We start from the raw sequence: 21600 nt of genomic DNA, 5'->3' as shown, positions 1-21600 counted from the left end.
TAATGCATTTTTGCTACATTACTCCCATTTCTGCCACTTCATTATCAAATTTCAATGCCTTTAACATATTTTTCCCACTTCCAAGACATTTTCAGCACTTATAACGCCTTTCCACCACTTTTGCAACCTAATGTTGCATATGTTGACCCATTTTTGTCTCCATGTTTATGCTTATTTTTGCTAATTTAACTACATTAACAATTTGTCTTGCCCATTATTTGCCAGTTTAAACTAATTGTTTCTACTTTTTAAATTACATTACCCATTCTCTCCCCATTTCTGCCACTTAAGCCAATATTGACACTTTGAACCCTTTTTTTTTACCACTTTTTCTGTCCTTTTCTGCAAATTGTATCCACTTTCAAGAAATGTTTATCACTTATAAACCCTTTTCCCACCTAATGTCGCATATGTTCACCTATTGTCAATGTTGACCTCTTATTTACAATTTGTCATGCTTATTATTTGCCAGGTTAAACCAGTTGTTTCTACTTTTTTCTGCCACTTTTAAGCTAATATTGACAGTTTGAATCCTATTTACCACTTTTTGTGTCTGTAAAATCCCATTTCACTACCTTTTCAACCATTTTTGGTCACTTTTAAAGCATTTTATTTCTGATTAAAACAAGGATTTACATCTTTATGATGACCATATACTATGGGATCAAATACATTTCCTGGATAACAGTGGATATTATTCATAAATAAATAAATGTGGTCATCATGCTGTGAGCACTATGTTTATGGATGGGCCCCAAAAAGTTCTCCCAGTGGGGTCCCCGGTCTCTGGAACCTTTATTTTGAAAACTACTGCTTTAATGTATTCCACACATACCAATGAAAAGAAAAACCTTCCAATTTACTGTCCACACAATGTGGAAAATATTCTGGTTATCAAAAAAATAATGTAAACACTTAAATTTCTCTGACACTTTATTTTGAAAAGACTTGGTGAGTGGAGAAAGTTTGTTACATGTGTGCAATTGTTTTGCTAGAACTAGACCATATGTTGGCCCAAAAACATCTGTTATTAGAATAACTATTCTGTGTCAAAGTCATTGCTATAAAAAAAAATAAATAAAAAAAGAGTCACACAGGCACTTTTATTAGCAGCTAGCTGCACAATATATTGCTGCACTTTATACTTTTTCTTAAAGGGACAGCACGTGTAAGTGAGTTCCACTTGTTCCTGATGTTTTTTTGAAGGTTCAAGTCCAGGCATTCTCCCAAAAACTGAGGTGTTGTTTTTGTTCTGTCCTTTTTAAACTCTATCTGCGTTAAAACTGCACTATAAAAATGTAAATCTACGTACTGTATATGAACACATCACTGTGTTTACAATGTAAATCATTGAAATATTTATATCATGTTCTTTAAAGTGTCAACTGACTAGTGTGTGTTCAAACAAAAGAAAGAATAAAGTTGAAATTTAAAGGGTTTTTTTTTTTTTTTTTTTCATGTTATGGTACTTTTATTTTGAAAAACTTTTAGTTTCAGTTTTTCTGTGCTTACAGTGCTTTCACAGAATCTGGTATATGGATTTGTGATGTTATTTGTAATGAGATAAATATATCAGAATGTTTGTTTCTCGTGACGTCTGTGATGTTTAGCATTGAATTTCACATTGAAACAAAGACCATGAGAACACAAAAGCCTGGTCATTTCTCATGTATATAATGTATAACTATTTATTAGATCTGAGGTGGATGGTTTAAACCCTCCCACTGTGATGCGTGACGTTACAATTAAGGACATAAAATAAACCTTAACCCGCAATAAAAACCTACTAAGAAACCCTAATTTAAGACACGACTTCTCTAAATATATTAATTCAAAAGTCATGTATAAATGTCTCTAATTTAGAAACTAGCAGAAAAACAGTTTAGTCTAGTACAAGGTTGTAGTTGACATTCAGATTAATTGGTGCAAGATTTAATTCTCAGCAAATCTAAGAAAGATTGGAAACCTGTGTTGAGTTTGCACGTTCTCCTTGCGCCATATTGTGGTTTCTCTACATCATACTTGTTTTTATATATTCCTGCTACACATCACACACTCACCAACTCTTAGGTAATTTCAGCTACTTTAAGAAGTTGACAATTACTAAAAACTTTTTTAAAACTCTTATAAAATTGTAATAAAATAACTGCAATTACAACTATTCTCAGCCTCAGCAATACACATGTGCATTCAAAATGACAGACGGCAAGATCTTTTACTTCATTTATTTAAAAGAATGTATTTATAACAATTTACATCTTCAAAGGCACTATGAATTAGTCACATACCTGGAAATAGAATAATACAGCCTATTGTAGGTTATGAACAACTGTTAATCTTAATCACATGAACTATAAATTACTCAAAGTTGGAGCAGCCTTGTAAATTGTTCAATTTAAATCAACAGATTAAGATATAAACAAGATGAATCAATCAAATAAAAACATTTTTAACCAAAGCTCTTAACTGGTAGTATTTTGCATAATGTGTCTTTGACCAAAGCTGCTTAAAACTCCAACAATTTAGAAAATACAAGCTGTCAAATCGTGTAACATACAAACTAAATGAGAACTTTCAAAAGACAAATAAAAATGTAATAAAACCCAAGCAGGACAGTTTTCTACATTTAACTGAATCTTTATTTACCAAACATAATAGATATGTTTGATAATAGATTTTCGCAGATATCAGATATTGTCCAACACTTTATTTTCCATATTAACAGATACAAATACATGGCTGTGGTCACAATGCCAAACAATCAAGCTATTTTAGGAAGAAATACATTCCACATGTGTCGTCGGGTCCACCTAAGAAAACAGAGGCAGACATGGGTTAAAAAAAAAAAAAATCTCAGCAGTTAGAAAAAAAAACATGGTGAATATTAAGGTGTAGCTGGGTTTGAGTTAGTTACCAGAAGGTTCTTGCACCGGGTTCCAACGTGGGACAGTTGCCAGGAGGGTTCTAGCGCCGGGTTCTAACATAGGACAGTTGCCAGGAGGGTTCCAACGTGGTACAGTTGCCAGGCGGGTTCTAGCACCGGGTTCTAATGTAGGACAGTTGCCAGGAGGGTTCCAACGTGGGACAGTTGCCAGGCGGGTTCTAGCACCGGGTTCTAATGTAGGACAGTTGCCAGGAGGGTTCCAACGTGGGACAGTTGCCAGGAGGGTTCTAGCACCGGGTTCTAACGTAGGACAGTTGCCAGGAGGGTTCCAACATGGAACAGTTGCCAGGAGGGTTCTAGCGCCGGGTTCCAATGTGGGACAGTTGCTAGAAGGGTTCTAGAGTCAGGTTCAAACGTGGGACAGTTGCACATCAGCGTACTGCAAGATACCAACATAGGAAAGTTAGACATTTCCTTCTGTTGTGTCTAGATCTTTCTGTGTTATTTCAGAGTGAGACAGAACATCATTTACCTACCATGTGTGTTAACGATGAGTTGAGCGTCAGACCAGGGATCTTCCAGCAGTGGCAGGGTCTAAGCCAGGGCTCAGGACCCCAATACTTCCTCCTAAAGGTATTTTTTGTTGACGAAGCCACCTGGTATAATACCATGTAGGAAGGTCTTAACCTGTTAGCAAATACCAGCTAACAGAATGCACGCAGACTGTAGGGTAACAGAATATTCACAGTGAATTATGTCAAGAGCATAATCTCAAAAAGTACAATGGAAGAAAAATATTTTGGTTATACGTCAGAGCAATGGAAGAAAATTACTTTGGTCAAACATTAGAACAATGCAAAAAGAACCAGGGTTAAATATCAGAATAATGGGGAAAAAGACTTAAGTTAAACAGCAAAACAATAGGGAAAATTTACTTTGGTTAAATATTGGAACAATGCCAAAAGGACCAGGGTTAAATATCAGAATAATGGGGGAAAAAGACTTGGGTTAAATGGCAAAACAATTGGGGGGAAAGGATTTTGGTCAAACAATAGAACAATGCTCCTACCAGGAGCACGTGGTAAGGTCCAAGCCAGGGCTCAGGACCCCAAAACTTCCTCCTAAAATTATTTTTCTCGACGAAGCCACCTGGGTTAATACCATGTATGAAGGCCTTAACCTGTTAGCAAATACCAGCTAACAGAATGCACGCAGACTGTAGGGTAACAGCATTTTCACATTGGATCAAGTCAAGAGCATAATCTCAAAAAGGACAATAGAAGAAAAAGATTTTGGTTATACATCAGAGCAATGGAAGAAAAATACTTTGGTCAAACATTAGAACAATGCAAAGAGGACCAGGGTTAAATATCAGAATAATGGGGAAAAAGACTTGGGTTAAACAGCTAAACAATTGGGGGTAAAAGGACTTTGGTTAAACAATGAAACAATGATCCTACCAGGAGCATGTGGTAGGGTAAAAGCCAGGGCTCAGTACCCCAAAAACTCCTCTTAAAGTCATTTTTTTTAAATCGACAAAGCCACCTGGGTTAATACCACTTAGGAAGGTCTTAACCTGTTAGCAAATACCAGCTAACAGAATGCACTCTGACTGTAGGGTAACAGCATCTTCACAGAGGATCAAGTCAAGATCATGATCTAAAAAAAACCTGCAAAAAACAATGCAACAAAGGGGAAAAAAAGAATATAGGTTATATGTCAGGACAATGGAAGAAAAATACTTGGATTATACATTAGAACAAATATATTTGATTTAAACATTTGGGGGAAAAGGAAATTTGTTATACATCAGCCCAATGCAAAAACAATCAGAGGAAGAGTTAATAGCAAAACCAACATGTCCAGGAAATGTTTCAGCAACATATACCAATAAGATCAGGTTTAGCAAGGGAGTCTCAGTCAAGTCAGATCTGTGAGTTTAAGTAAGCTCAAGTTCAGCTACAAAACCCTGTGGGAGTGGCAAGGTTTCAAGTGGTGCACCTGTAAAGAAATGGAGGTAATGCCAAGACGAAGGGACAGGGGTCATCCGCTCGAGCAGAAATAAAAAATGCATGAAGGACACGCAAGGTCGAGAGGGAATAACCGGCAAGCTCTCTAGACGCGGAGAGAGCCTTTAAGACGCGCAGAAACAAAAACGCAACCCAACGAATATACACAAACATACAACAACAGAGCATAACACATATAACAACATTTCTATAAAGTATTAAGGAGCAAAACATTGAAAAAAGTTTGAAAAAAAAAACAAAAAACAGTTTGTCTCCTTAGAGTGAAACTGTAGAACCAAAAGAGGTCTTGTTCATCATCCCCTTCCATTAGATGGCAAATCTATTGGCTGCTGGGCCACATTGGTAAGTTTGAACCGAAACACTTCGTTTTTAGGCTTTTGGCATCTTGAAAGGAGTTTCTTGCCGTCATGTTGCCAAATATGATCAAGTCTCCAGGAGGACTTTCAAATCTCAGAAGTCAGTTCCATGATGGGTGATATTTGATCACTGTGTCTATTGGATGTTGGTTTCCAGTTCACACGGTTAACGGTCTCTCCGGGGTTATTCGTTTTTAAATTCTCCTCCTCAGACAGTTAATTTTGTCCTTTTCCCTCTTCCAATGTTATTCAGGAGCATCCATCCATCTTAGTTCCACATTATGCCTTGTAGGGTGGACTTACTTTTGAATTCCATTGGCTTGCGGAAGAGGTCATGAATCACTCTGAATCTTTCTGTTGAATATAAATGTATGAAATCTCTGGTTGTAGATTTTATTTCATTACAGATGGGCCATCGGTCAAGTAGGTTAAATCTGATCCAATCCATTTGTGTTACTTTGGTGACGTTTCTTAGGTAGCTTACTGTAACAAAATCCCCACACTTTAAGTATCTTGCTACTTGAAACCCACTTAACTGATTCAACAGTTCCATCATCCATCTTTGCCAGAGCTGTACGTGTTCCTGTGGTATAACTTTACCCCATCCATACCCAGATTTACAATTGACTTGTGTGTTTGTGAATATCAACCGTGGCAAAATCAACTTGTGCATGTGTATATTTCAACCTTGGCACAACTGACTTGTGCGTTTGTTAATGTCAACAGTGGCACAACAGACTTGTGCATTTGTAAATGTCAACCGTGGCACAATCAACTTGTGCATTTGTATATTTCAAACTTGGCACAATAGATTTGTGCATTTGTGAATGTCAACCATGGCACAATTGACTTGTGCGTTTGCGCATGTGTATATTTCAACCTTGGCACAGCAGACTTGTGCGTTTGTGAACGTCAACTGTGGCAAAATCAACTTCTGCATTTGTATATTTCAACTGTGGCACAATCCACTTGTGCATTTGTGCATGTGTATATTTCAACCTTAGCACAATCGACTTGTGCGTTTGTGTATGTCAACCTTTGCACAATAGACTTGTGCATTTGTGTGAGTGTTTGTTTCAGAACTTAAGTCACATACCTGGGTGTGGTACTTCCTCAACTTGAGCCTGAAGGTGATGAGGGTGATGAGGTCTCAGTGCTTCGGAGAGCGTCATGCCTGCTACCACCGCCGAAGCCGATCAGCTGCCCGTAACTTGAGACGTGCGTGTTTATATGATAATCCAAGCACATGAGGCGTGGGTGTTTGTATGATAATCTTAGCACACTAGAGTTAGGTGTCTGCGTATAATAATCTTAGCACGTGAGACTTGTGTGCAAATATAATAATCTTAGCACGTGAGACTTGTGTTTGCGTATATAATAATTTTGATTTATGCGTGTGCATATAATTTTAGCACACGAGGTGCATGTGCGCGCATAAGAATCTTAGTACACAAGACTTACATGTGTGTATAATAATGTTGGTGTGTGTATAAAATCTTAGCACATGAGACTTACATGTGTGCGTATCTGTTTTTGTGTTCCTTAACTGTCTATAGATGGCAGTGTGGGGCCCCCAAAATGTATCCTGCGTACGGCCACAAGATGTCGAGGGCTAGCCCAGGTTTTGATTGTATGAGTTACATTGGATCCTAGCATGGAGTTTGGTTTACTTAGTTTTTTTTTTTTCCCCACTTTGTTTGGAGCCACCAGGACTTAAATTTGCAGTTGCAAATTGCTTTAGGTACCACAATGATACAGGAGGTCCTTGTGAAAGACAACAGTCCTACAGGTGAACCTACATTCCTCCATCAGAGAGTGCACCGCACATTAATTTAAAGTTTAATTAGCTATTTTATCTTTTTTATATAATCTCTATTGTGGTAAGTTTTGAGAATTAAGAATTGTTTTTAAATAGTTTAAATTGTTCATTTGTAATGTCTGGAATGGGCTCATTCCATCAAGCTGCTTCAGCTCAATCCCTTTTTGGTTGAGATGTATTTGGTGAATGTAGTGCATCAAATGCACAACCAAATAAAATGTATTCATTCAAGTTTTGACTCAGTTATATTGGGTCCAAGCTTGGAGATCTCTTAATTACTGAATTATTTTTCCATCTTATTTTGTTCTACATCCCTTGTGGTCTTGGATCTTTTCAATTAGATTTTTCCAACCTTGGTACAAGATTTGTGGGTTGTGTGTGCATATTTTTCAACCATGGCACAATCAACTTGTGCGTTTGTGTGTCAACCGTGGCACAATTGACTTGTGTTTATGAATGTCAACCGTTGCACAATCGATTTGTGCGTTTGTGAATGTCAATCATGCAATCAACTTGTGCATGTGTATATTTTAACCATGGCACAACAGACTTGTGCGTTTGTGAATGTCAACCGTGTCACAATCGATTTGTGTATTTGTATATTTCAACCGTGGCACAATCAACTTGTACATTTGTGCATGTGTATATTTCAACCTTGGCACAATAGACTTGTGCATTTGTGAATGTCAACCTTGGCACAATAGACTTGTGCATCTGTGAATGTGTATATTTCAACCATGGCACAACAGACTTGTGCATTTGTGAATGTCAAATGTGGCACAATTGACTTGTGCACATGTATATTTCAACCTTAGCACAATCGACTTGTGAGTTTGTGTATGTCAACCTTTGCACAATAGACTTGTGCATTTGTGTGAGTGTTTTTTTTAGGACCTTAGCCACATACCTGGGTGTGGTACTTCCTCAACTTGAGACTGAAGGTGATGAGGGTGATGAGGTCTCAGTGCTTCGGAAAGCGTCATGCCTGCTACCACCGCCGAAGACGACCAGCTGCCCGTAGCTTGAGACGTGCATGTTTGTATGATAATCAAAGCACGTGAGGCGTGCGTGTTTGTATGATAATCAAAGCACGTGAGGCGTGCGTGTTTGTATGATAATCAAAGCACGTGAGGCGTGCGTGTTTGTACGATTATCTTAGCACGTGAGGCGTGCGTGTTTGTACGATTATCTTAGCACGTGAGGCGTGCGTGTTTGTACGATTATCTTAGCACGTGAGGCGTGCGTGTTTGTACGATTATCTTAGCACGTGAGGCGTGCGTGTTTGTACGATTATCTTAGCACGTGAGGCGTGCGTGTTTGTACGATTATCTTAGCACGTGAGGCGTGCGTGTTTGTACGATTATCTTAGCACGTGAGGCGTGCGTGTTTGTACGATTATCTTAGCACGTGAGGCGTGCGTGTTTGTACGATTATCTAACCACGTGAGGCGTGCGTGTTTGTACGATTATCTAACCACGTGAGGCGTGCGTGTTTGTACGATTATCTAAGCACGTGAGGCGTGCGTGTTTGTACGATTATCTAAGCACGTGAGGCGTGCGTGTTTGTACGATAATCTAAGCACGTGAGGCGTGCGTGTTTGTACGATAATCTAAGCACGTGAGGCGTGCGTGTTTGTACGATTATCTAAGCACGTGAGGCGTGCGTGTTTGTACGATTATCTAAGCACGTGAGGCGTGCGTGTTTGTACGATTATCTAAGCACGTGAGGCGTGCGTGTTTGTACGATTATCTAAGCACGTGAGGCGTGCGTGTTTGTACGATTATCTAAGCACGTGAGGCGTGCGTGTTTGTACGATTATCTAAGCACGTGAGGCGTGCGTGTTTGTACGATTATCTAAGCACGTGAGGCGTGCGTGTTTGTACGATTATCTAAGCACGTGAGGCGTGCGTGTTTGTACGATTATCTAAGCAAGAGAGGCGTGCGTGTTTGTACGATTATCTAAGCACGAGAGGCGTGCGTGTTTGTATGATAATCTAAGCACAAGAGACGTGTGTGCAAATATAATTTTAGCACACAAGACTCGAGTGCGTATATAATAATCTTAGCACACAAAATGTACATGTGTGTACATAATGTTGATTTATGTGTGCATATAATAATTTTAGCACACGAGACGCATGTGTGTGCGCATAATAATCTTAGCACACAAAACTTACATGTGTCCGTATATAATAATTTTGATTTATACTAATCTTAGCACACAAGAAATACTTGTAATAATCATTTTAGCACACGACACTTGCATGTGCACGTACAATAATCTTAGCACAAGTTAAAGTGGTTTATCAGGGTCTGAGCTTGGAGTTTATTTTACTTTGTTAGTTTTATTGTTTTTATTTTACTTTGTTTGGAGTCCTAGCTACAGTTGCCACCAGGACTTATATTTGCTGTTGCAAATTGCTTTAGGTACCACCCTGATACAGGAGGTCCTTGTGAAAGATGAACAGTCCTGCAGGGGAACCTACATTTCTCCAACTGAGAGTGCACTGTGTTAAGAAAACACATTAATTTAAAGTTTAATTAGTTATTCTATTATTTTTATATAATCTCTATTGTGGGTTCAAGCTTGGAATTTTGAAAACTACTGAATTATTTTTCCATCTTTTTTTGTTAAATGTCCTTAGTGGTCTTGGATCTTTTGGATTTGATTTTTCCAACCTTGGCACAAGAGTTGTGCGTTGTGTGCGCGTATATTTCAACCAGTGCACAATAGACTTGTGCATTTGTGAATGTCAACTATGGCACAATCAAATTGTGTGTGCGTACATAATAATCTTATCAGACAAGATTTACATGTGTGCATATAATCTTAGCACACAAAATTTGCATGTGTGCGTATATAATAATCTTGATTTATACATGTGCGTATAATCTTAGCACACGTGATGCATGTGTACACGTATCGATCTTAGCACACAAGGTTTACGTGTAATAATAATTTTAGCACATGAGGCTTACGTGTGTATATAATAATTTTGACTTATGTCTGTGTGTATAATCATCTTTGCACACGAGACGTGTGCGTATAATAATCTTAGCACACAAGATTTACGTGTGCGTATAATCTTAGCAGACATGTATTAAGTGTGTGCTTGTAATAATAATCTTAGCACACAAGATTTATGTGTGAGTGTATATAATCTGAGCACTCAAGACTTGGATGTACATATATAATCTTTGTACACAAGACTTGCTTTAGCACATGAGATGTGTGTATATAATCTTAGCACACAGGACTATATAAATAATAATCTTAGCAAATGGGACTTGTGTGTATATTAACCTTAAGGATAAAAGTTATATATCTTTAATATTTACAGGTATAAAATAAATAAGTTCTCTGGTTTTAACCCATTCTTGAGGAGCTTGCTCAAGGTCCAACAGCGATGGGCCAGTAACCATCAAGTTAAAATCTTATTAATTAGCCAGTAAGCCACTACTGTGGTAAAATAACCTTAATAGAACAAAGTGCACCTACCAAAAAGGTCCAGTCTGGGTTTGGGTGGAGGCAGATCCAGAAACTTCAAGTACGACCGATCCATATCTTCATTACCAACAGTTCTTCAATAGAAATGTTTCTTCTTCTTCAGTAGAAATGTTTCTTTTTAATTCTTGCAGTACTTCTGGACCAAAACTGTTTGTTTTGCGCAATATCGGGCGTTTAAGTTATTCGGCTTTTTTATTTGTATTAAATTTACCTATTCACATTTACTGATGAACAGTAGTATTGATGGTGGGTCAGTTTTATTATTTAACTGCCCTCCATATAAGTTAGACTTACCGTGCTGGAGGCATCACTGCTGCATCAAAGCAAATGTGTTTTTTTAAAATTAATTTTATTAACTTCCCTGCTGCATCATAGAAAATGAATTATAATAAAAAAGGTAATTGTTTTATTTACAATAAAAAAAAAGTTATTTGTTTTATTTACATTGAAGGAAATTTAAAGAATTACTGTCGAATTTAAACGTTTTACGGGTCTTGAAGTGCACGCTTACGTTTAGAATCCATCCTCATGGATGTTTTTAATTTATTAATTAATTTATTTATTGAGACGTTATCACGTCACCATGTTATTTATTTAATTTAATCAATACCGGTTTAGCAGGAATCCAAAAATTGTGCAGGTAGTTAATTAGGTAGGTTTTGATTGGTAAAATTCGTCAGCATTATAAACAATGACTATGCAAAAATACAAGGGGGTTGGGCAAAAAAATGTGTGATGTGGTATGTGTAACTATGGCAACTTTATAGATCACAAAACTATGACAAAGCAATTAAACTATGACAAAGCCGCTATATAGCTGAATAAACTATGGCAAAGCCGCTATATAGCCGATTAAACTATGGCAAAGCAGCTATATAGCCGATTAAACTATGACAAAGCAGCTATATAGCCGATTAAACTATGGCAACGCAGCTATATAGCCGATTAAACTATAGCAAAGAAGCTATATAGCTGATTAAACTATGACAAAAGCAACAACACAATCCTTAAACTATTACACTGCAACAATAGAGCCCTTAAACTAAACTCTCGGGCGGGCTGTGGTGTTTCAACCACAAACAGCATATGGTTGGGTCACGTAGAAGAGTCACAGTTTAAACACAAAGCATGACTTTACAACAATTTTGAGAAATGCTGTAGTAGTAAAACCATGACTTTGTATCACTAAGGTAGACTGTGGTGATTACACCATTAGTCAGCACAGCAACACAAATTAATTAGAAATTAACACTCAGGCAGGCTGTAGTGCTCAAACCATGACTCAACACACAACATTGTATGGCTAAACTATGGTGTGTGAATTTAACTTAAACATATGTAGATGGAAAAAAGCTAAACCAGGCGTGTCAAACATCTGAAAACATAAATATGTATTTAGGTTTTCTTTATATGTTGTAAAGGAAAGTTCAATTAAGTTGTTCGCATTAAATTAAAAAAATTAATTAAAATGAACATTTAGAGTTCTATTTATTTAAGATTATTTCATGTGTCCAAGCTACACTGTGTGTATAAATCAGTTTGACACCTCTGATTATATAATAAAGAGCCACTTAGTGTAGTCCAACGTGAAGAGACGATTCGACGCGCTGAGAAGTCCGATGTGTCGAGGAGTCGATACGCTGAGTAATCCGCCGAGTAACGGCTGTTGGAGCTGAAAGAGAAAGACTGAAACAGAGAGACTGGAGCTGCCGTAGCTTAAATAACGAGGCCTCATTAAGGTAATCAGTTTCACCTGTGGCACGTGAGCACGAGGAAAGGGGTGGGGCCTGGGGAGGGGTCTGGGGAGGGGCTATGAGTGCAGCAGTATCCAGATAAACTCAGACAGGTCCAACTGCAGATCTCTTGGCGCAGCTCCTGCTTCCTAAACTCCAGAAGCTAATCCTCCATATGGGCTCCTGCACAGCAGGGCTTCTCCTAAAAGTGACAGTAACGCAACATTTCAGGTGCTAACTGCCGCTAACAACCAAAGAAGCTACTCTTCTTCTATCGTCGGATCTGCTACATTTCTGAGAACATGGTAGGTTAAGAGTTTTTTCATGAATAGATCGATAAAATTATTGATCCTCGACACTTGCAGTATTCAGACTATTACTCAGTCCTACACTGTGGCTGCAGTGACCTTAGGGCTTTCATTACCACTGTACAATAAAACAGTCTAGGGCATTGTACTAAATATGTAAATATATCTCCTTGCCCCTGCCTGTAAATATGTATATAATCTGTATTCTTTATTCCTTTTATATTATATATATATATATATATATATATATATATATATATATATATATATTGTCATTGCACTTGTTTTTGGGGGTTTTTCTGTCTTTTTTTTTAACTGCACTTTATCTGATGTGAGCTCCAATGATGGTGGATCAATAAAACTATCTATTAGTTTCTTCAGTGATCTGTCGATGTAAAATAAAATAAATACATTTGCACAAAGCATTTTTTTTGTTTTTATAAGGCCAAGCTAACATGGTCTAGTCTTCTCTTTCAAATAGATGAAATGAAAAAACTTTCTATTAATTGTCATGACATTGAAATTAGTCGCAAGGGTTAATATTGATACCAATAGATTGTAACAACAGTCGTAATCGAGAGCGTTTTTATAATAAAGGTTTCACAGTTTACCCTGGGAAATATAAAAATCTGTAGTTTGATTTATTGTTGTATTTTCTGTCTGTTAAAAAAGGATGGCATGGTTTGTCATAATGTAAATTAACACATCAAGCGTTTTACATGTAGATTAGAAGGTTTTGAGTTTTCTGTCTTTATGTGTTATTAAAGAATTAAAGCAACTTTTCCCAAATTAGTAGTTACTAGTTCACTCACTGATGCTTAATGTTTTAAATGTTTTTATTTTTCAGATGCATGTTTCGATTTTTTTGTCACCAACTTGAAACCTGAGGTGAGCTGCTACACAACGTGCTGCAAGCATTATCACTGCTCCATTTGTCCTAAACTGAAGTCATTTAAGCTTTAGAAGTTGGAGAAGCACTTTGATGCACATGCACGCAGACAGCCTATTGTGTAAATGCGCATTTGATATCAATGCTGATTTTTTTTTTTTTTTTTTTTTTTTTTTTTAAATTGCTCCTATTAGTTATTTTTGTCCTTGTTCTATTCTTTGTCTGTAATAATCATTTTGTACCGGAAAAATGTCCCTACACATATCCAAATGAAACACACAGCACCATCATCGACTTCAAGAGGAACCCGGTGGACTGCGCTCCTCATCAATGGTGACCTGGTGGGTGGAGAAAGAATCGTCCTTCTGGTTTCTGGGTGCTCACATCCAGGAGGAGCTCTCCTGGACCACCAACATCTTGGCTGCAGTAAAGAAGGTCCAGCAGTGACTGCACTTCCTCAGGATCCTGTGGAAAAACAAACTGGAGCAGAACCTGCTGGTGTCTTCTACCAGGCAACCATTGAAAGTGCCGTCCTACTGCATCACTGTGTGGTTCACTGGGAGCACAGCAGCAGACAGGAAGGCTCTGCAGCGAGTGATCAACACCACCCAGAAGATCATCAGCTGCCCCTTGCCCGACCTGGAAGAGCCAGTTCAGAGCATCCTCTCTGATCCCCTCAGAAGGTGATACAGATCAAGCAAAGCTTCACCTCCAGAATGGCAAACACTTTTTGTGCCATATTTATTTATCTCCCAACTGTTCAGATTATATTTTTATTTTATGTGTTTGGTAATGTTTTATTAATTTTTAGTTGGCTTTTTATAAATAAAGTTGAATTGACATTAAATAAAGACACAAAACAGATGTCTTAAGTGTCATTGTGTTTATAGCCCATTGTATATGTTTAATATTGTTATTTGTGTTCTTACATAACTTCATTTGGAGTTTTTTTTTACATTACTAAATATTCCTTCTTGTCACTTATTTGTGTCAAATTATTATCCACATTACATAACTTAAACAATACTGGTTTGATACATTTTTGGGATAAAATTGTCCTTAAGGATTATTGTAACATTTACTGTTCGTGCTCGCCAAGGTAAGTTTTAGTGTTGTATTTGTATCTGGCATTGTATACTTAATAGGTTAATAACAGTATGCCTATGCACAACTGTAACAAAATGTAAATTTTTGTATATTTTGCTGATGTCGTTAATATTAGATTTATTGATATATATATAGCAATAATTATATTTCTTGAGGTCTACTTTTACTAGATCTGTGCTATAAGTTGTGCTTTTACTTAAAGACAATGTACAGTGATTATCAAAGCCATGTGATTCTGAATATGGTAAATTATTTCCAGTGTAGTTTTAATGCAGATGTGCATAAATTATGAGCACATGAGACACCATCCTAGTAAAACCTTAAAGATAATTACTTTTATTCTGTCATAGTTTTTTTTAATTTTTTTAACCACTGATATAAACAGAAAAAAACAACTTTTTGTCATGCTCTGTAAATTTGAATAACATATGAACATTGATTCAATGTGACCTTTTATTTGAGGGTGTGAGATATTGGGTGTTTGGAACACATTTCTGACGACTAGTGGAAGAAAGGCCTTCTGTCTGTTTCTGTCATCTTGCAGAGGCAGGTGAGCAAGACCTGCAGGTCCTTCTGAAGGGCTTGAGTTGCCCTGGCATTGATCAGCTGCCTCAGGAAGTTTGGATTGTTAAAGTACTGATCCAGGGATCCATTTGGCTTAGGTCTCTTCTTCAGAATCCCAAAGTTGTTGATAATAAACTCTGAAAAAGTAGGATGAAGTGATGCTTTGTAGCCGAGCTGCTGCAGTGTGGCCATGAGGTCTGCATGCCTCTGTTTGAGATGGAGGCGATAGTATTCATCGACCTTCCCTGTCAGTGGGTGTGTGCTAACCTGTCAAACAGGAAGAAGACATTTTTTCAAAAAGAAATTCTTAGTCTAAACATGCAATTAAATATAGGTGGGATAAAGTAAAATAAAAGTGACACAGGTAGGGCTCGATAAGTGTTGGATATGTACAGAAAAGTCATGTTACCTCTCTGATCTTGTCTTGTACATTCAACAGTGTGAAACCATATAGTCTCTTGTGGCCTTGGAAGACATGAGAAAGAATCCTCCTATCCAGCTGATAGGCAATTTCTCCAAAAACCCTTTCAGGATCTACAGTTATTTAAATCAAATAAATAAAATACAACACATTAAAATGTGAGCAACTTTTCATCCAATGAGGACTGGCACATACTGTATAATGTCACAGTAACCTTTGATGTCAGGGAGGATTTCAGTGTGGCTGCTCTGAGGCGCGGCTCTCTCTTTGGCGTCTGGGTGCACAGACCTTTGGATAAATGATTGGAAGTCGATGGGAGAGGAGGTTCGTTGTACTTGTTTGACTGTGGGTTGCTGCAGATCCTTTTGAAACTGACTCTCAACAAAAGTCTCCTGCCACTGATTGAATGGTTTCCTTCCTGAGGTTGAACAAAAAGACAGAATAAGTGAGAATCCAGCCAATACATTCTAATTATTTCAATAGGGTGACTAATAAAGATTATCATCATATATACAAGGGCATACATTAAATATGGGGTTTCAAACTCATTTTACTTCAGGGGCCAAATATCGAGCAATTTCAACCCAAGTGGGCCACAGATTTTATCCTGGAAAACAAATAGTTTAAACATTGTTGTGCCCTAGTTTATATATGTACATAAAATACAAAATAGGTAAGAAACTGACAATATCCAAACTTTAAGTGATAGATATTGGTCCCAACATGATCTTCGCTTTAAATGTTGTGACCAATTTTTATTTTATGAAGGGAAATATTCTATAAGTTATTGTTTTTTGTTTTTTTTTTAACAGTTCAATATTAAAAATATAAGATATAAGCATCGGGAAAACTGTCAGTGCCTGCAAATATTGTTGAGTTTCATTTACACAATGATACAGGTTTTTTCTGTCATTTTTACTTTCACCTGTGGGCTGAATTGGATGCTTTAAAGCAGTTATCCTCAACTGGTGGGTCGCGGACCTGTACTGGGTGGGTCGCAGACAGCTGGTCAAAAATAAATACTTAATGTCTCTCATGTTGGACTTGTCTTTTATTTTGGAAGAAACCCAGGGTGAGACCAGTTGAGAACCCCTGCTCTAAAGTGCCGAATTTGGCCCCCGGGGCCTTGAGTTTGACACGTGCATTAAAGGATTCTATTTAGCTGTTGGCTATAATCTGGCATATTTACATTTTTTTGAATGTTCATTAATATGTACTGTCCCTACTTAAATAAAGAAATAAATTAAAAGTTAAATTACATTTACAAATACAAAGCACACGTCAAGTATGAAGACCGGAAGCTGAACCCAGAGTTTAGAATTTAGGATTTTAGCAGTGATTGTAGGAATTCATGCATTATTGCAACTGATTATCGCACATTTCATGTTTACCATTGCTTTTTAAAGGGAAAGTGGAAATGACATAATGATGCTGCATTTGGACATTATCTTTATTTATAAATTATAAATAGTATAATATCATTATTATGGACATGTTATATACGTTCATGTGTATGTATGTATATGTGTGTACGTATGTATATATGTTTGATGTGAGTGTATAAACTGTATATATAATACTTGTGCAGAATATGTATTGAATAACTTATTAGGTCAGTACAAGGACTAGAATCTGATGAGTAGGTGGACATGTGGATGTTGATGTTATGTAAGTCTAGGTAGGCCTATGAATGCTTGTTTTTGTTTAGATTTGTGTGTATTTTGTTGTATATATATATAAATATATATATATATACTGTATGTATTCATTTGCTCAAATGTCAGTTATTTCTTTGTGAAATATCTTGGAAGTAGGGGCGGGACTAGATAAGCGTTAAACTTCCTTCTGCCCCTTCTCAAACATTGCTGGGGCTCTTTTAAATGAGCAATGATTGCTTTATATTGTTTTATGTTTGAGATGAGTAAATAAATAAAATCAAAATCCTGTAAATGAATACAATGAAATTTCCACATTATTGTGTTACAAATGTAAACATCTGTATGTACATCAGTTTTCTAAGTTATAAAATATCTTACAGTACCTGTTACTTCTGCTAGGGTGCTGTCCAGGTTCCTCACCCAGGTTCTCAGGTCAGCGTTCTCCTTGTAGAGATTTAGCAATTCCATTATAGACTCGTTCTCCTGCCTGAACTGCTCGTTCCTCATCCTCAAATCTTCAGAGTTGTGCATGTCGTCGTCCATACTGGAGGCAGGCAACACTTTAGTGGTTATTCACAAACGATTCATATGTTAATCAGTAGATCATTTGTTTGTTTGGTTTTTAACAAGCGGGGGGGGGGGGGGGGTATCTGACTTAGATACCACAGCACACTGATAGCACACAGCAAGGTCTACCTGAGGAAGCTCAGCCCTGTTTTCACTACCACTATCAGTATCATACATGACCTCAGAATTCCATCACGGTCCTTTCACACAAACCCTTTGACATAATAAATACTGTGTCCACATCTGACCAGCAACCCTAAAGCTTGACTCCATCTCATTCATCCAAACCGCCACATCACTTATGGAACTTGTTTTTTGTCACAAAACTTAGAAATACACAAACCTTTAAAGTTTAAATTGTAAAGTACAACTGTAGGCCTGTTGATAAATCAAAATATAGCTCCATTTAAACTGAATAGCCATCCATCTCTACCAACTATAGCCACACTTTTTAATGTTGTGGATCCGTAGGAGACGAGTACCATCCCTCTAAATAAAATAACCAAATGCACTTTTTCTGGATCCGACAAACTGCAGAATTAGCCTCAACTTAAATTTTTCTGCAATGATTGACAGCAGTCGACATCCGACCAATCAGAGGAGAGCGCTTGCAGAGTTACAGAACGTGAAGTAGGAGCATATGGAAAGCTCAGTGACTATTAACTAATCGATATCAAGATGTCAGAAACACAAACTACAGTAGTTCACTGGTGAACTGCAACAACTCTGACATGTTAACTAATCAATCATTGGTTAAGGTCTCTAGTGAACTAGTGTATACATCTGAAATGATGTAGTGGACTGCTAAACCCCATTGCAGCAGCACTAGTGAACTAGTGATAGTGAAAGTGTATACTAACTTACTAGTGTATCGGAAAGTAAGCACTAGTTAACTAGTTACAGAAACAAAAAAATGATGATTAGGTGGGAGGAACAGGCACCAAGGATTCCTATTGGCTCCCCAGTCCCAAATGAAACATGACAACTAATGAAAACTCAGAAAGTTCTTATCCCACCTGGTACATTTGCTCTATAGTTCACGAGTGAACGTTACCTGAGGAAATTCAGAATGTTAACTAAAAGTGCATCGTCCTTACTATAGCTAGTTAGGTTCTTTTGTGAATTTATATTTCAACTAGTGCAGCCTCAAAGTTGTACAAAAGTGTGTCAGATGCTGAACGGGCTGAAAAAAAGGCATGCATTTATGTTTAGTTCTATTTGTGACTCAGATTAGTTTTGTTTTTATTTATTTATTTATTTATTTATTTATTTATTTATGTATTGACCTGGTACTGTATATCACATCCATTCTGTCAATGATTTTATGTATTATATGTACACATACTATAGGCTCTGAAAGACCCTCAAACTGTTCAAAACAGTATCATGATCGCCATTAAAATATTGAACTATTTTTTTTTTTTCAAGGAATAAAATGTTCAATATATAAAAACCAGAGTAAAAATCATTTTCAAATGATAATTTGTAACATCAGTCTCTTACCTGCAGCAGTATTTCTCGTCAGAATATAAGTTTTTAAAATACACAAATATTAATTGTTTAACTTCTAAATCCTGAGAACAGTGAGAGAGTGTGTTGAACGCAGTCACTAGCACTAATAGAAGCTATACTGAAGTTATTGTGTTTGGTTCTTTTTTCCTTTCATCTTGCGCCACGAACTTTCGCATGTGTGATGATGTCATCAAACTGCTTCCTGTTATTGTACGTTCCAATGTTGATAAATGAAGTAAGGATATTTGACCTATACTTTATTCGTTTCTGACAGTCCTTGGTGCAGTTACTGCTGTAGATTCTGCGCACCTTTTAACCCGTGTTACCATGACTACCTGTTCTGCAAAGCAGCATTTAAACGTCTAAATGCGTATCATAAAGCACACATTATTATTAGATACACAGATCCAAATTATATGTTTGCAGTCATTGGGCGGTGATGCTAGAGATGAATAAATGTAGACAAGACTAATAATTTTTTTTTTTTTTTTTTTTTTAAATTGCAAAAAAGACGGGCAAATCTGGGTGTTACTGAGGCAAAAAGCGGTGCTTATGTTAAAATAACTAATTATTTACCATAATAAAGACAACAATATCCATCTTAAGGCGTGGGGCAGTGTTTGATACATTTATAATGCTATAATGGCTTCAAGAAAACGGAAAAAGACGTTTTACATGTTAAAACTAACATCAAAACAAGACATACTGTAAACACACTTTTAAATGATGCTAAACAACCATACCACAGTAAAACTGTCACTGTGACACACAACTAGGGACATCTGCTGGTTAAAATGTACAGTGAGATTTAGAGATAAACTTTGGTTGAGAATCTCAGCTAAAATTATTAAATAAATAAAGGATAAAAATGTTCAAATAGTCTGTATTTATTTCAGAACGATCTGAACCCCTAAAGCCTGAAAACACAAAATATTGCCAGAAAATTATCATTCTTAGGAACTGAAATGTCCTTTATTTGAATTTTTTTTTACTGAAACCCCCAAAATAAATTCCTCATAAAATCTAACATACATGTGTTTTGTTTTTAAGGAAAGAGATTGGTTTTGGATTTGTTGTTGTATTTTCATTGCAAAAAAGTTGGTTGGAACATTTTCTACACTGATGTCATAAACCACTGGCTTCAAGAAAACATGGACTGCAAATATAAGATGAAATAACTATTTCACAGTTGTAGTTAAGATGTGTAAATAGTTTCAGGGGATTTTTTGCCTTGTGTGCACAAGTATAATTTAGTATTTTTGTGTACCTGTTTATTTTTAATTTATCATTAAGCATTGCATTTAATTCTTGAATGGTCTTTTTCTAGTTTGTTTATCTGAAGTTATATGTTCAGTTTTAAGTTCTTATTTTGTAAAGATGTTCAAGCATGACAACAGTATAATGTACATTATAGTCTCTTTTCCTTTGTAAAAAGCTGCATTTTTTACACTTCGATCGACAGAATTCAATATAACTTTTTTTATTTTTTTAAGTCTTTACAAAAGTATGTTCTGTTAATTATTATTTTTTTTTGTCCATCTACAGAGAGGGGATGGCAGGATGACTAATCGCCTACTGATGATAACCCCCCCCCAAAAAAAAAAATAAAATAAATAAAAACTGGAGTAAAGTTGTTTTTTTTCCCAGCAATGTTTTATTCATACAAAGAACATTCAAGATTAAAAAAGATTACCTATAAGAATGAAATAAATCTTGTAAAAACCATTGACAAGATCTAGATAAAAGTTGTTTTTTTTTTTAAAGAGTGTTAAAAGTGAATTATGTCAGCTGGTTGTCATAGAAACATATCAGTTGATATTCAAGTCAGATGTTGTGATTTCTTCCACTGCACAAATTGCAGCGCTGAATATCACTGCTCGACAAGGAAGGAATGATTTTTCTTTACATTGACATTAACTCATATTTACAGTAAAGAAGCAAACACTGGCATGAACACGTATTTTAGTAACAACTGAAAGTCATCCTTGAATCTTCATGTCAACAAACTTTTCAATGACGACCAATGTAATTTCTGTTATGAGTGTTATGTGGAGAGCCCTTGAAAAAGAAAAAAAAAAAAAAAACCCTCTGGGAGTTAGAAAATCATTGTCATCTTAGCTTATACGCCTGTGACAGAACAGTAACATCTGGTATTTTGGTTTAAAAAAATGCTTAATGTTTACAAGCTGTAGTAATTTTATGAGTTAATTACAAGCATCAATAATAATGTTGATTGCTGAAGGA

At 36.5% G+C, this 21600-nt stretch overlaps 1 protein-coding gene and 1 long non-coding RNA gene across 3 annotated transcripts; both read right to left on the bottom strand.

Moving 5' to 3' along the window:
* Positions 1–2679: 2679 nt before the first annotated feature.
* LOC114478216 (uncharacterized) lies at positions 2680–7787 on the bottom strand. Its single transcript, XR_003675827.1, has 3 exons — positions 3421–7787; positions 2915–3323; positions 2680–2810 (listed from the first exon to the last, which is right to left on the bottom strand). It is a non-coding gene; the product is annotated as an uncharacterized LOC114478216 (long non-coding RNA).
* A 7318-nt stretch (positions 7788–15105) lies between these two features.
* Positions 15106–19470, bottom strand: LOC114478443 (speriolin-like protein). 2 transcript variants are annotated; one of them, XM_028471537.1, is made up of 5 exons: positions 19348–19470; positions 17661–17837; positions 15834–16037; positions 15608–15732; positions 15106–15465 (listed from the first exon to the last, which is right to left on the bottom strand). In XM_028471537.1, exons 2-5 carry the CDS (start codon positions 17818–17820, stop codon positions 15136–15138), a joined length of 819 nt encoding a protein of 272 aa, XP_028327338.1. In that variant the 5' UTR covers positions 17821–17837; positions 19348–19470; the 3' UTR covers positions 15106–15135. The 2 variants fall into 2 exon arrangements, with proteins under 2 accessions (XP_028327338.1, XP_028327336.1); XM_028471535.1 differs by having other exon boundaries at positions 17661–17821; positions 19348–19465.
* Positions 19471–21600: the final 2130 nt, after the last annotated feature.

This window comes from Gouania willdenowi, chromosome 16 (genome assembly GCF_900634775.1).
Source record: "Gouania willdenowi chromosome 16, fGouWil2.1, whole genome shotgun sequence".
NCBI classification, from domain to species: Eukaryota; Metazoa; Chordata; class Actinopteri; order Blenniiformes; family Gobiesocidae; genus Gouania; species Gouania willdenowi.
Note: the sequence above shows the minus strand (reverse complement) of the source record. Positions and strands in the feature narration are given on the sequence as shown.